This window comes from Crinia signifera, chromosome 4 (genome assembly GCF_055691185.1).
Source record: "Crinia signifera chromosome 4, ASM5569118v1, whole genome shotgun sequence".
Classification (NCBI taxonomy): Eukaryota; Metazoa; Chordata; class Amphibia; order Anura; family Myobatrachidae; genus Crinia; species Crinia signifera.
The window spans coordinates 193,334,268-193,350,584 of NC_139220.1; the positions used below are offsets into that span (position 1 = coordinate 193,334,268).

Genomic DNA, 16,317 nt, shown 5'->3' on the forward strand with positions numbered 1-16,317 from the left:
GATAGTATGCAGGTTGAAGAGATGTTGAAGAGGTAAAAAAGAGGTTAAAAAGCACATACCATCTGCTTTCGACCGCAATGAGAACTGATGGATCAGACGAGCAGCAGGTGACATTGACACTATGCACAACGGCCCTTGTTCTGGTTGACTCGCAAGGCTATGGATTTCGCAGCCTTGCGAGTCCACCAAAGACCGCCTGCTGGGAATTCCGGAATAGATGCTACGTGGGAAAGGGGAGCAATGATGCAAATGGTAATCTTGCCACTTTGCCATGCCCTTTTTACCCAAATGCCCTGGCCCCTTCGTTGCCCTCTGTCTATTTGTCAGGCATACGCCTACAGCAAGGTAAGTCCCGCACAGCAAACTTCAAAAGTTAGGAGGTATGGCTGTGGGCTGCACGATCATGTCATCATATTTCTCATCAATTAACTAGTTCAACACAGAATAATAAATTCTGGGGAAAGTTTCAAAAGTATAGCATTTATAAGTGGTGGAGGGGGTCATGTTGGTGGGTCTGTGCTCCTTGCAGTGATCATGACTGTGGATACTATGTTTGATATTTATACAGAATATCCCATTCAAAGTTACAGCATTTTCTTGAATTCGTAAACTTTATTTGCATCCTTTATATCTTCACATGAAAGTTACCAGCGACTATCTCTTGCTGCATATAACTGTCACATGTGGGACATTAGTGTGGAGGAAGTGAGGTCAGTAAATAATATTTCTGCTTTCTAAGCTACTGGGGAAACAACAGAAACTTGACCAACCATTCCTTCTAGAAGAATTTCTTTTAATGCTTACTGAATTACTGAAGTGACATCATGTGGCCAAAATTGAGAATGCAGATGAAACAATTTGTCTAAAAGGATCAACATGTACATCAATCTTGTACTGTATCTAAACAGAATATATATATATATATATATATATATATATATATATATATATTGCCTTCCATCTACTATGTAAACTAGAAAGTGCTTTGTGTTAACCTCACAGTTGTGTAAAATGTTAAGGCGGGGCTACATAGCAGAAATGCACACTTACTTTTCATATACTTTAGTCAAATATTTATTTTGACTATTAGTTCTCTTTTCTTATTAGTGAAATCAACTATGTTAGCACCCCACACATTCTGAGCTTGATCTTATGTATTTTGTAATTATGTTAATGCAAAAAAAAAAATGTGGTCATTTATTCATTGAACTTCTTTTGTTTTACTTTATGTTTTACAGTTGCGGGGATGGATGATGGATGGCGTTTCTGTGAGGCACAGTTTCCTTAGACATGAAAGCCACATTGTGACAGGCAGCCTGAGTAAAGTTAGACTTACCCAGGCTGCAATCGCAGCCTGAGTAAGGGGCATTGTGACCGATGGTCGCCATATTCCTCTTAAACTGCGATGTCATTGCAATCACAAATGCAGGCAGGAGGTGGTATGTACTGCCTCCTAAATATTAATATGGACTTTTTGTGTATTAATTACAGTTACAACATTACCGATGTTGCAAAAAATGACTCTCATCCATTAAATTTAACCTGCAGCTTAAATTCTTATTGTACTTGGCTGAATATAACCCTAAATTCAATTAGTCGTGAGTTCCATCTGTGGTATCCATGGGTAACATTCAGTGGCGGCTCAAGATGTGGAGCTGCAGCACAGTCCCATATTCAAATAGGGGAGCCACACCCACTGCCAGTGTGTCAGTTTGGAATGGCAGTTGGTGCCAGTTGTTGTGCTCCCCCCCCCCCCTTTTTATATAATATTTTTATTGGGCAAAGAAAATGGTACAAAAAAAATTATCATATTCATTTAGCATATACTGTAGTAGTTAAATATAGTGACAAGGTATCAAATGTATATAAAACCAGATACAATGAAGTGGTAGTTCTCGGTACAGTAGTATACATAACACAAAACATTGCAAGGACATGAAGAGAAGTGATTATAGTGTAACAAGATAAGTAGTCACTATAAACAAGTGTTGTGTAGGAGTATCAGAAGAGAGGGTGTCCTAGTTCTAGGGTAGTCATATTATACCATGTAGACAGCTTAACAAATTGTCTAATACAGTCTTTTTCAAGATCAGTAAGGGAAAGAACGTATGGCATCCAAATTTTAATGAAATTCGGTACCCATGATTCTATATCAACTGAACATTCAATTCAGTCCATTTTAAACAGAAACTGCAAACGTGGGAGCATAAGTTGCAAGGGGAGTGTATCAGTATGGATACATTTTGAAAATATGGTTTCTTTGGCAACTGCTGCAACCTTAGCTAGTAGACCTCTAGTTGCTTGAGGTGGAGTAGTAGAGGCGTAATCAGGAGGGTAAATATTCCAAAATGCCCAAGAATTTGTTACAGTAAAGGGGATGTGTAGTGTGTGTGGTTGATGTAGTGTTGTACTTCCAACCAAAAGGATTTTACTATATCACAGGACCACAAACAGTGATACTGTACATATCGGCTTCTGGAAAAGAGCATTTGAAACAATTAGCATTATCGGATATACCTATTAGATAGCTTAGTTTGGGTGTATAGTAGGCTCTGTGCAGTATTTTAAATTGCATCTCAATGAAGGAGGCGGAGATTAGTTGCTTATTCAGTGTGACTGATGACTTGATAATGGACTTTATTGTGATGTCCGGGAAGGTCTCAGACCAGCGAATCAACCCTGTGGTAACCTGAGAGAGGTCTATTTTTGCATGGACATAATTGTAAAGCAAAGATGTGGGCATATGACCTCCCTAACGGCTAATAACCATAGTATCAAAATGTTTTATCAGAGTCTGCCATTGAGAGTTTGGGGATGAGTTTTATAATATAGCTTCGGGATTGGAAGTAGGCAAAAAGGGGTATGGTAATTTAATTCCCTCAGACAGCACAGGCCCACAACCGTCGAGTGGTCCTCTTCCAAAAATTGGTGAATTAAGCAGAGTCCCTGAAGGTGCCAACTAGTAAATATGTTATCGGGGTTCCTCTTCCTGAAAACCAATGTTGTTGGTCAATGGTAGAAACATAGATACCGTAGTTGGAAGGTGAAGCCGTTTTCGAGTGGACTGCCAAGCTAAGTAGGGTGAATAAATTAATGGGTTATTTTTCAAGTGTGCTGGAAAAGAAGAAACTGGAGTATGTATTAATGCATCTAGAGTGGTGTCTTGGAGAAAAGGATTGATCAAAGGATCTGTAAGTATAGTTATCTACACCCCCCACCCAGTCCAGAGCATATTGCAAATTGTATTGTATGCATGGAAAATTAATGCCCCCAAGTAGTGGTGGCTGTTGTGATTTCAACTGAGATATCCTAGGGCGCTTGTCAGCCCATATGCTTCCTCTTTTTACATTTTGAACTGTGTTGCAGCCCCAAATCTGGAGCCATCACTGGTTACAGTAAAGTGCACTTTGCAGGTTAAGTGGCCTCCTGCGATAGTGTTCATTCTAGCACCCGCTATCTTTGAAAACCCATGCAGTTTCTCTTCCCTGCCTGGGGTGTCGCTGTCTGCTGTAGTGCTTCTAGCACAGTGTGGTCTGTATATCAGCACTGATATGCAAACCAGACCTGTGCTAGAAGCACCACAGCAGACAGCGACACCCCAGGCAGGGAAGAGGAACTGCATGGGTTTTCAAAGATAGCGGGTGCTAGAATGAACACTATGCGAGATACACAATTCAGTTTTAAAAACCTATTCATGGCATTTTTGCAGTAATTCCCAACAGTGCATGACCAGGAGGAAATGCATAAAAAAGTGGGGGCAGTTTTGGAAAAGTTAGTGGCCTCTAAGCAAGCAGCTGCATTTCAAATGGCTGATTTTTATTAATTAAAGTTAGCAAATGTTTAGTAAGCATGTGTTTTCCACCAATTTACAGGCTGTAGATGAGGCCTGACTCCCCAGCTGCTGTGAATTCCAGCAAATCCAGATCGGCAGGTAAAGCATGCTGGGAATTGTAGTTTCACAACAGCTGGAGAGCCACAGGTCGACCATGCCTACTCTAGTTTATTTTTGTGAACAGAAACATGTATGCAATGTGATTTTAATAGTTTTTAAGCATGTTTCAAAATTATGGGAAAGAACACAAACACATGTCCCATATAACAACCCTTTTTGAGTGTTTATTTCCCCCAATATATTTTTATTAATTTTAAAGTCAGCAGACAGCAGACATTATAAAAACAATAGAAAATATATATATATATATATATATATATATATATATATATATATATATATATATATATATATATATATATATATATATATATATATATATATATATATATATGGCAGACAGGAGGCTTGCATAGAGCAACAGTACAAATACACAAAAACGTAAATATTACTTGGCAGAGTGGGCCACATCCTATTCCATTTCAAAATAATAGCAAACAACAGTAAACACTAAAACAAGAAAAACAAAAGATCACATGATAATAAAAGAAAAAAAACACACACATAATAGACAAGGTGAGAAGAAAAAATAGGGGAGGAAAAGGACAGGAAGGAGGACTATCCAGATGAACAAAATTCACGCTAAGGCGTTTTTATATTCAGCAGAGGATTTAAACTCTAAAGGTGCCCTTACACTAGTAAGATTTATCTTAAGATAGAAAACTGAAGATAAATCCATGGAAACCAAGTGGCGGTGAAGTCTGTACATTTCTTCACTTCGATACGTAGGTCTTCCATATCCATATTGAGGTCTATACTATTAAAGTTCAAGAAAGGAGGGGATCCATGATTTCCATCTAACTGGGAACCCTTTTTGAGTTTTTGATAGAAAATCACCCGAAGCGTACAAGTTATTATTGTCCAAATTCTGCCAATAGCCCCCTTAAGTATATAATTATATGTTGGAAGGTATTTATTGGGTCCCTATATTTTTACCTTACTACAAAGAATTTTACCTACTTTTCACCTACTCAGTTGCTTCAAACTAATATCTGCGTTAATTCCCACTGACCTGAATTAACTTATTATAGATTGTCTAGCTGAATGGAAAAGAGTGGCAGCTGCAGATTTGAGCCCCAGTATCCAGCATTAATGGAACCTGCAGCTAATTGAATTGGCACTTAGGAGGTCATTCTGGTTGACTTGCAACCAGGGAAGGTATGACCCAGAGGTGTGGGTGGTACTATACTGACTGGTCAGCAGTGATTGGCTGTAAGGCAGACACTGCGGTAGAGAATCAGGAAACAGAAAGGTTGGGTGATCCTTCTGTTATTGACAGCTGTTAAAAGATTATTTTCAAGCAGCTGCCCAGTGGGCATTTCTGAATGTTGGCATAAGATGCAACCATGTCAGGGAAAGCACAGTCTGCTTTTGGGCGCATTCGATGCAACCAAGCCAGGTAAGTGGTTGAACTGCCAAATGACAGATGATGGTCAGTACACCAACATCGGAATCCCTACTGTAAAATGCCTGACAGTGGGGATTCCGACTTACAATGTCCCTTATTCAGGTTGACTTCCTCGGATGCGAATTTGCATCCTTGCAAGTCACCCTAACCTTGCCTTGCGAATGGTTAGCCAGCGCCACCCATTCGCAAACGGGATGCATTCGCAAGGCTCGTGAATGGATATTTTACATGAACATCCATTTGCATGCCAGTGAGAACCTCCTCCATCTTTTGATGGTCGCCGACCATCAAATGATAGTGAAGGTGCTCGCAACTGTAAGGGTGGTCTTACATATGCGTGCAGAATTGTAGGGAATTGGGCAGGCAGCTGACATCTGGTTATGTCACAGACACATTAGCATGTGTACGCCCAGCGTTTTCAGGGGAACTCCCATAAAACGATGGGCATTCACATATGCTAATGGCCCAGGTCGGCACCCGCTCGCAAGGCTGGAAATGTGCACATGTCAGACAGACTTTTCGCCGAGTTCATACCCTCCCAGCATATATACACATGTGCAGAAATGCTGCTGCTCATGCGCATACTCAAAACATCGGTTGCCCGTGTGAATTGTCGCCCGAGCGTGTCAACCTGAATAAGGGCCAATGTCCCTGCTTTGCTTGAAAAGTGTCTATATATGGGCTTCTCCACCATAGCAACCTGGAGGTGCAAAGGATTATTGAAGTTCATATATTCCCTTATGTTTGACGAGTCTACTACTAGTATGTCAGTTTACTCCACATCCCATGCAGTGTCTAACATGTGTGGGTTACATGCAAAAGCAGACAGTATCTATCCTGCACAGAAAAATATATAGCACCCTAATCTATATCTCTCTGCACATGTTACATTAGCCCCAGTTGTGTGCTTTTTTTGCTTTACTTATGTGCGTGTGTGAACAATAACAATTTAAGGTTTACAGATAAAGCAAATGGTGAATATTCTTTTATTATTTTTTAAAACATGTTTTTATTGAAGCATCACGTGTACAAAAGAATAAACAATACAACTATATAATAGCAGAGAAAATATCAGACAAAACTGGCCATTTACATCTGTGATCCAGAGAACCCCATACAGGCTCCCTGCTTATTTCAATAACAAGTGTTTTTCTTTAGTATTTAAAATTCCTTATGCACATCTAGGTCAAAGGAACCGTTTACACAACAGGAGTGTAATATTAGATAAAATAAGTACCCTGGCCTTAAATCTAGGATCATGACTTCAAAGATCAGTTCAATCCCATTGTGTATATATAAAGATGTGTCTGATTTCCCTCTGGGAAGTGAACCAGTACACATCTTCTACTGTGTGACATCAAGCACAGTGTACATAGGAAAGATGAATGTCTTACCCATAGCGGAAAAATTCCTTAAACTCCCGGCACATTCTGTGTGCTAGCTCTCGCTTCCCACAGGACAGGGGCCCAGTCAGTACCAGCATGGGGTAAGGGGTATCCAGATTGGGCAATGTACTGCAACACAGGAGAATGCATGTCAGTGTGATTTGTGGATGTACTGAACTAGCACATGGAGAGTGTGAGAACTGAGGAAAAGTTATCTAGATTAGTAACACATTTTCTCCATGAATATCAAATCCATTTGCCTTTTATTAAATCATTCTTCAGCATCATTATATTATCACTGTAGACATGTAGACGTTTCCATTGGGCACATCTCATGTTTACATCTAATAATCAGCAAATGTCCAAATTTAGAATTATACAAACATTACATTATGCTTTCATACATTATACAATGCAGATAGAACAAATAAACCATTGCTTTTACGGTGTATGCCATCATGTGTAAGAGGCATTATGGTGTGTGGTATAATGTGTAAAAGGCATTAAAGTGTGTGCCATAATGCGTAATTGTCTTTAAGACAGAATATGGACACTGCAGTGTGCAATTTTTTTTATATATGTTTTTTTGTTTCTAATGTAAATTTCTAATATAAAATGTGCCCTCCCGATTGAAAAAAGTGCCCTGCACGGTGGTCAGCGCCCTGCCTAATGGTCAGCAGTGAACTGTATGCAGTCATTTAGTGTATTGTTTCTTCTGAATTAAAGTATCTGATAATTGCACATTTTTTACAAGCTGTAATCCACAAACATGGCGAGTTTGCTAAATAAAAATTGACTTATTGGTCCATTACAGGTGCTTGCAGGGCAGGGGCTCGCCTACAATGGACCATTCAGTTGATTTCAGCAGCTTGCCATGTTTGTGTATCATTGTTGTTTGAGGCATGTGTGAGATCTGTAGTTGCAAGCATGCTGGTCCTTGTAGTGCCATTTGGATGATACTAAGGTCCCTCCAGGTTAGAAATATACAAATGTATGTGTTATTATAATGTAGCAATATACAAATGTATGAATCAAAGTGAGCACTGCTATCATATGGGGCCGGGGATTGTCGCACGTAGGAGAGCTCCGTCCTCCATCCTCGGAGCTCCCATCCCCTGACCCCCGGCGAAGGGGAGCTCAGCGTGGCGTGGACGGGGAGGATGCAGGGGGAGACAGAGACCGGAGAGTCCCTCCGGTTGGAGACGGAGATGCCGCGGCCCCCCAGATGCAGAGATGCCTCCCAGATGCGGAGACAGGGAGCATCGGCTGCTGGTCGGCCTGCAGGACTGGGCTGCTGCGGGTCAGCCTGGAGGTCCCGCTGGCAGACCGGAGAGTGTGCCCTGCGCCCAGCAGCGGTGGAGTAGCAGTGGCCGGAGAGACAGCGGCAGGGAGAGGAAGTTCCGGTGGCCATGGAGTCCGGCCTGGCCTGGAAATGATGGCGCATCTGTGGGTCACACTGAATGTCCCGGTGGCGGTGCTGATGGGATGGGGGCAGCGGCTCAGCCTGGGGATCCCAGGGATGTCATTGCCTGTCCTGGAGGCAATGTGGCAGCAGAGATGGAACAGCCTGTGGATCCTGGCAGGACCTGCATCACACCGGCACGACCCAAAGGCCGGTAGGATCACCTCACCCCCCCACTCACCAGTGGGCCACACAGCGGCAGTGGCACCCCCCTGGCATCATTGACACTCCCCAGCCTCACTGACACTCCCCCAGCCTCATTGACTCTCCACCCCACGCTGCCCTTCCCTACAGGAAGATAGTGCTGCAAATGGCTGCCTAGGAACACTGTGCCTTATGTAACCCTGTGTCTCCCATGTGATAACTGTACTGTTTCTGCTATAATCTGTGCTGTTCTTGCTCATAATGTTACCTACCTGGCTGCTGCAATTACCAGTGGCGCCGCAGATGGCTGCCTAGGCGCTGTGCAGCTTGGACCTGCATCACACCGGCACGACCCAAAGGCCGGTAGGATCACCTCACCCCCCCACTCACCAGTGGGCCACACAGCGGCAGTGGCACCCCCCTGGCATCATTGACACTCCCCAGCCTCACTGACACTCCCCCAGCCTCATTGACTCTCCACCCCACGCTGCCCTTCCCTACAGGAAGATAGTGCTGCAAATGGCTGCCTAGGAACACTGTGCCTTATGTAACCCTGTGTCTCCCATGTGATAACTGTACTGTTTCTGCTATAATCTGTGCTGTTCTTGCTCATAATGTTACCTACCTGGCTGCTGCAATTACCAGTGGCGCCGCAGATGGCTGCCTAGGCGCTGTGCAGCTTGGCGGCGTATATGATCCTTGTGTGATAACTGTACTATCCCTGCCTATATTGTTACCTACCTGGCTGCTGCAATGACCAGTGGTGCCGCTGATGGCTGCCTAGGCGGTGTGCTGCTTGGCAGATACGTGTTCCCTGTGTGATACTATACTGTCCCCTGCTTATATTGTTACCTATCTGGCTGCTGCAACGACAAGTGGTGCCGCTGATGGCTGCCTAGGTGCTGTGAAGCTCGGCGGGTATGTGTTCCCCACATGTAATGTAATGCTCCCCCCATCCCTGCTCGATGCTGCACTCAGTGGCGTAGCTACGTTTTGAGCGCCCCCCCGCCGTTGGGGGGGGCGCCTCCTACCACCGCCGCCCTGCCAAGCACACACACACACACACACCCGCCACCCATGCAACCCCCCCCCCCCCCAAATCCCCCGCAGCCTTACCTATCTCGCTGGTCCCGGTGGCTCCGTTCTTCTGCTGAGGACCACCACAAAATGTCCGCCCCCATTCAGCAGACAGTTTTAGAGAACAGTGTGCTATATGGGGGCGGCCATTTTGTGGTGGTCCTCAGCAGAAGAACGGAGCCGCCGGGGGGGGGTGTAACTATAGCACCGCAGCCCCCGGCACCCCCACATGCACAGCGCCCCCCCCCCCCCGCAGTGGCGGGGGCTGCGGTGCTATAGTTACGCCGCTGGCTGCACTATAATCCACAAAAAATTCCTAGTGTGCGCAAGCACACATGGCCAATAAAGTTGATTCTGATTCTGATATAGGGGGTTATTCTGGTCCGTTTGCATGGAGACCGATGTTTGGTGTATGCGCAGCCGCACCACAGTAAACAGACTGTTCGCCTGGTGCGCACACCCAACATTGTGGTCGGGGGACGTGGGTGGATAGACGTGCCCATGTGAACACCTAGCGTTTCAGGGGCGTTCCCATGAAAACGCTGGGCATTCCCATGGGAATTGCCCGGCGACGTGTGCACTGGGGGCAGGCAGCTGACATCACTGGATGTTAGCTGTCCGCCCACTTCCTTCCGAATACCCACGCACATCTAAGGCTACCTCAGAGTAACCTTAGATGTGCGTGTGTCTTCCACATCATTCGATGGCCGGCGACCATCGAATGATGTGGGTGTTCCTCCACACCCTGCATATGGATGTTTATGTAAAATGTCATGTGAGGGGGACGGGCAACCCAGCATTTGTAGTGTAATAAGTTCTGTAGTGTAAGGGCCACCATATGTGACACATTGTGAGGTTGCTGATGGCTCACTCATATCTTTAAAAATATGTATAACTGATATCTCTGCATTTTTACTATCATATAGCATATAAATCTCATTTACTGCAATCTCGACCAACTGTATGTAAATTGGGCATGTTTTGACATGTTTCAGTTCTGATTTCAATCTGGTCAGTTGGTCATGTTGGATATCTTACCTGCTGCAGTCAGGATCTGTAAAAGATCTACTCAACTGGATACAGATCGTAATCGTATCATATGCAGATCGTGTGCTTCAACAGATCGTACGATCGTCTCACAATCTGCTCACGATCATGATCGTTCTGGTGTGTACCTAGCATAAGATCCAAAGCCACCATATAAGAGATGCCATGAAGTGGCTGGAAGCTTAATCATATCTTTTCAAATATATGTCACTGAAACCTCTGCATTTCTGCACTCCTATAGTATGTAAATCGCATTTACTGGTCCATTAAATTGTGCTGGGGGAATTACAGTATGTGCTGTTTTGTCTTTAATCTGTAAACGATCACTCAAAAGTTTGTGAAGATTTCAAAAATATTCTGAACAATAAGACAGCTATAAAACAAAACAGCTATTTCCCTCATGTTGGTCTCCCATACTCCTATTAGTAAGATTTGTGATTGTGCTCTGATGTTAGATCAGCAACCTGTGGCTCTCCATCTGCTGTAGATTTCCACTTACTGTATATCACACTGAGAATTGTATCATATCTGTAGCAGAAGAGCTGCAGGTAGCCCCCTACTGCCTTATGAATATCAAAAAAACACACTCAAAGAACACTGCCCATGGCGCTAATATTAATATAAATCCACATATGAATCAAGAGTACACTCCTTGCTGTACCTGTGGGATAATCTGGATCCCTAGAGAACAGAACACCATAAAACAAATATAAGGATCTTTGTAATAAAAATAACTTTTTTATGGACTAAAACCTGAAACAATTATTCACAAATTCAGCACAGATGACAAAATAAATGAACATTCAATATAAAACATGTATATTGTATGTAAATAGTGAATATTAGCTTCACGTGTGCTATATAAATAACGTAATTAATTAATAACTTGCAATGTTTTTCTGCCGATACAAATAAAACGTTTTTGGTGGAAATCTCTTGTAACCAGACCTTCATTGGTACCGCCATTATTGTTGATGTTGTTTGTTACTGCCTGTTTATCAATAAAAAACAACAAAAACTTTCATCACCCTCTTTCAAGAAGTCAATCAAAGGTAAACCAGATGAAAGGTGCCCATACACGCAGCGATTTCCCCGGTGCGATATATGCGATGAGGTGCGCACTCCTGCGGCATTTCAACGCACAGTATAAAAAAAAATGTCTTTTGATCGCATCTCATCGCACGCACAACGCATGCAATGCGATGCTATTTTAGCACAAAACGTACCGTATAATCGGTACGTGTATGGGCACCTTAAGAATATATTTTGGAATGCACAATGATTGATTGTTATATAACAGATTGAGCTGCTTATCTGTGATACGCTAGTAGGTGCTATTCATCATGTATGTGTATGAGCTGTGGACGTTTTTAGCCCACAAAATCTCCACTCCACCCAGGGCCGGTGCCACCACTAGGCAGGTCTAGGCATTTGCCTAGAGCGCCGGCCACTGGAGGGCGGCAGTTCGCCCCTCGCCCCCGTGCAAAGGGGGTCCATCCGGGCTTCTGACAGAAGCCTGCAGTGGTGTTCTTGCCGTGCGGGTACCTCCTGAATCTCAGCCAATCAGCGTGCGCCGTGCGGCCAGTGTTTTCAAAACAGAAGCGCTTCCCGCGCTGCCGCATAGCGCTAGTTATTTCTTATTCACTGAAGGGACCCCCCCACCGCCGCCAGCTTTATACTCAGCGCCGCAGGAGGTACCCGCGCGGCAAGGACACCACTGCAGGGCTGGCTCCTGTCAGGCACCAGCCTGGACCCCCCTGCCCGCTCCCCAGATGGCACAACAGGTAACCCGGCACCGGGGCGCCCTACCCCGACTCGCCTGGGGCGCTCCGGTGCCTTGCACCGGCCCTGACTCCACCCCCAGTCCCTATATGCTCCAACCACCAATCAGTCTTCCCAACGCCCTCTCTCCATATACAGCAAGTTGGAAACAGATCAGTGTCCCTATTCATTTTTAACCAAATAATTCTAACTTTGTGCTTGTGACACAGTGGAGTAAGCCTACCATAGATGCAATACAGATGGTCACTAAAGATGCCAAGAGCTGTAAAAGTGCTACTAAAGAGTACAAACAGCGAGCACATACTATATGGTGTTATCTTTTACATGTAACCCCTAAAAAACAAAAAATGAAACATGTAACCTTGTTGTTTCAACCTTATTATCCTAATAAACAGCATGTATAAAGACAGAAAATGTAATATACTCTATCCAGATTTATTATGTATATATCAGTTTGTTCTTTGTTCAAATCTGTAAATAATTGTTGCATTTTAGATGTATTTATAATTCATTTTTAAATCATATATCCCTTTGCCTCTACAACTCAAAACCAGTTTGTTTACTTTAAGGCAGGCATGTCCAAACTATGGCCCTCCAGCTGTTGCAAAACTACACATCCCAGCATGCCTTGCCATAGTTTCAGCATTCCCTAATAGCAAAACTGTGGCAAGGCATGATGGGACTTGTAGTTTCACAAAAGCTGGAGGGCCATAGTTTGGACATGCATGCTTTAAGTTTAAGGTGTAAAACATTCAAAGGCAACATTAAGCATGCATTATGATTACCTGTCAAAGATCTTTTGTGGCTGAATCATGCTGTACATAACATTGGCCATGTGGTCCCGTCCAGCAATTACATCTGGTGGAGGGTCATACTTATTCACTGCTGCCACCTGAGCATTGTCCAGAAGAAAATAAAAACATTGGGCCTTATTCTAGTTCACTCTTTCTGGCAAAATCCTTCTTAGATGGACAAAACCATGTGCACTGCAGGGGGGCAGATGTAAAATGTGCAGAGAGAATTAGATTTGGGTGAGTTATTTTGTTTCTGTGCAGGGTAAATACTGGCTGCTTTATTCTTACACTGCAATATAGATCTAACTTTAATGTAAAACTCCACCCAAATCTAACTATTTTTGCACAAGTTACATCTGCCCCACCTGCAGTGCACATGGTTTTGTCCATCTAAGAAGGAATTTGTCAGAAAGAGTGAACCAAAATAACCCCCATTGTTATGATGGGAGATTGAACACAATTGTATTGTAAAAAATACAAATACAAAGCAACAATTAGCATACAGGTTACAGAATATGCCGATAGTTCTACATAGAAATAAAAGACCTGTGAATGCAGAAAAGCATCTTCACATTTAAATTTTTCTAAAAACCTTGAAAAAAAAGGAAATAAACAACAAAAAGAATACAATAGGAAAGGTAAAGGGAGGACAATGGACCGAAGGAGAGAATATAGCAGGATAAATACAAGACCGGAAGAGAGAAAACAAGAACATGGAAGTGGAAAAATATAGAAAAGGGAAAGAAAAGGAAAAAGGGTAAAGGACAGAAAAAGCGAAAGCCAACTACTCTCTTGTGGTCAGACATTTCAAAATCCCCAAAATCTACAATAAAAGTTATCAGGACATAAGATCAATAGATCTATAGTATAAATTATGATAAATTATGGTGCATGGACCATGTAGTAATTTCAGTTATCTTCATGAGAAGGTTGGATTGAAAAAGTTGTAGATAATCTTAGTACCTACCCATCGCGACCCCATGCTGAGAAGGTCGGGGCCCACTTTGGGGTCAGGACCCACAGTTAGAGAACCGCTGGCATACAGTATATCTGCCATCTTCTTAAAGTGCAGATTGGTTATCTTTAGTACTACAAATACAATAGACCTTATTCTGGTCCATGCGCACCCATGCAAATTCGCACAGGTGTGCAATGTTTTTGAACTGCACATGCTCAATTCTGCACATGTCCATGCGATGTGTGCGAGCGGCCTCGGTGAACAGATTGTACGCTCGGCGCTCGCACACAAGACTGCGGGTGTGTGGGCATGGGGATGCGGCCATGGGAAAGCCCAGCGTTTCATGAGCATTTCCATGGAAATTACAAAGTGACGCGGGTGACGGGGGGCGGGCACCGGATGTCAGCTGCCCGCAATGTTCTCCTCGAGAAAACACGTAAAACTAAGACACCTTAGAGTGTCTTAGTTTTGTATGTGCCTTCAATATCATTCGATGGTTGGTGACCATCGAATGATGTGGGTGTTTCCCCATAGGCTGCAAATGGATTTTAATGCTAAACATCGATTCACAGCCATGCGGGGTAAAATGGGCGGCGGCGGCATATGCGAACGGCGGGCAGAAAACGGCATGCAGCGCTGCGTGTCAACCAGAATATGTCTGTGCATTTATCCTGCATTGTACAGCCTGAATTAAGATCAATTGTTTCTTTTAGTTTGAGCTGAAGCCATCGCTAGGACCCTAAACAGAATCTGCATACTGATAATGAATATGAAAATACATTTTTCAGAAACTGTCTAGAGGACCAAAGGTGTATACTCAGGATGCAGGCTGTCTTTCTCCACACCTAACATGTCATTCCTCTGGGACCAACTATATTTTCCTCACTGAGTCACCAGTGTAATTACTTGGCAACACTGATTGCTCAGGGAAGATGTTTATTAATCGGAGGAAAGCAGGTGCTGAGATAAATACCTTCTCCTCAACTTTGATCTTCTTCTGATCCAGTTCAGTTAATTTCTGCAGCATAAACAGCACTGACAGCCAGTACTCTGCTTGTTCCTAGAGCAGAAACAATATAAGAAAGAGTGTCAGACACATTAACAGTGCAAACCTCCCAACTTTGTTTGAATTAAAAGCGGGATATTGAGCAAAATTTTGAGGTGTGGCCTGGCTGCAAGGGGCATGTCCTATGTAAATAACATTACAAGTTGCATGCACAGTAAAGGAAGCCATACACAGGTCTGACTTGTCTGAAGGGCAAGTCAGACTCGATTTCCCTTGGACTCCCCAGCAGCTCCACGGAAGGACGATTTGATGTGCCATTTTTACATACAATTTATCACGTGCAGTTTATAGTATGTAAATAGAACTTCCGGGGAGCTATAGTACCAGGTAGGGTGGCCAATCCCGGGATCGTCACGCTGCGCAGAGCCCCGTACCAGAGTGACGACATCAGAGGTCACGCTGCGCAGGCCACACAACAGCCACCTCGTCTGACTCCTGTGCACACCGCGCTGACCTCCCGCCGACTCCATGAGACCGCCCACCCACCAAGGCTGCCTGCATGATTCGCCTCTTCCCAGACCCTAGTGTTCACTCTAGCACCCGCTATCTTTGAAAACCCATGCAGTTCCTCTTCCCTGCCTGGGGTGCAGTGGCGTAAGTTCGTCCCAGGCACCCGGAGGCAAGAAGAATGTTGGTGCCCCCCCCAAATATATCTATATCTATCTGTGTATCTATATATCTATATATATATATATATATATATATATATATATATATATATATATATATATATATATATATATATATATATATATATACATATACACACACACACACACACACACACATACACAGTATAGGGAGTGACAGCAAAAACTGAGGGAGTGACAGCAGGGGCAGGGATATCAACAGTAGGGACAGCGGGGACATAGGGATTGACAGCAGGGACAGAGTGACAGCAGGTTCTCAGTGATGTTAGTGAACAATAATGTTCAGTGTGCATGCAAAATATCATATAAGCACAAATAAAAACATTTACAGATGGAGCTGTTATCATCTTTGCGGCTCTTGGTAAATGCCTTGGCGCAAATCAGACGCGTGTGCATGACCATGTCCTGGCGAATGGTGTGCTGAGTCAGTTCAACAGATGATGGCGGCTACATCTTTATATTAATAAATGATAAACATTACACCAATGGGGGGGGGGGGGGGGGAGCTGCAGATAAGAGCAAAGAAATAGAATTTGACACAATCTATTGTTACTACACAATCACAAGCATAACAATTTTTAACCCCATAATT

General features: G+C 43.5%; 1 protein-coding gene across 1 annotated transcript in view; it reads right to left on the reverse strand.

Moving 5' to 3' along the window:
* The window catches only part of LRGUK (leucine rich repeats and guanylate kinase domain containing), an 81,176-nt gene that overhangs the window by 15,970 nt on the left and 48,889 nt on the right, over positions 1-16,317 (reverse strand). Inside the window, exons 9-11 of the mRNA XM_083183326.1 lie at positions 14,983-15,069; positions 13,043-13,149; positions 6,755-6,874 (exon numbers count right to left, since the gene is read on the reverse strand). Of these exons, the coding sequence (XP_083039452.1) occupies positions 6,755-6,874; positions 13,043-13,149; positions 14,983-15,069 (314 nt within the window). The remainder of the gene's footprint in view (positions 1-6,754; positions 6,875-13,042; positions 13,150-14,982; positions 15,070-16,317) is intronic.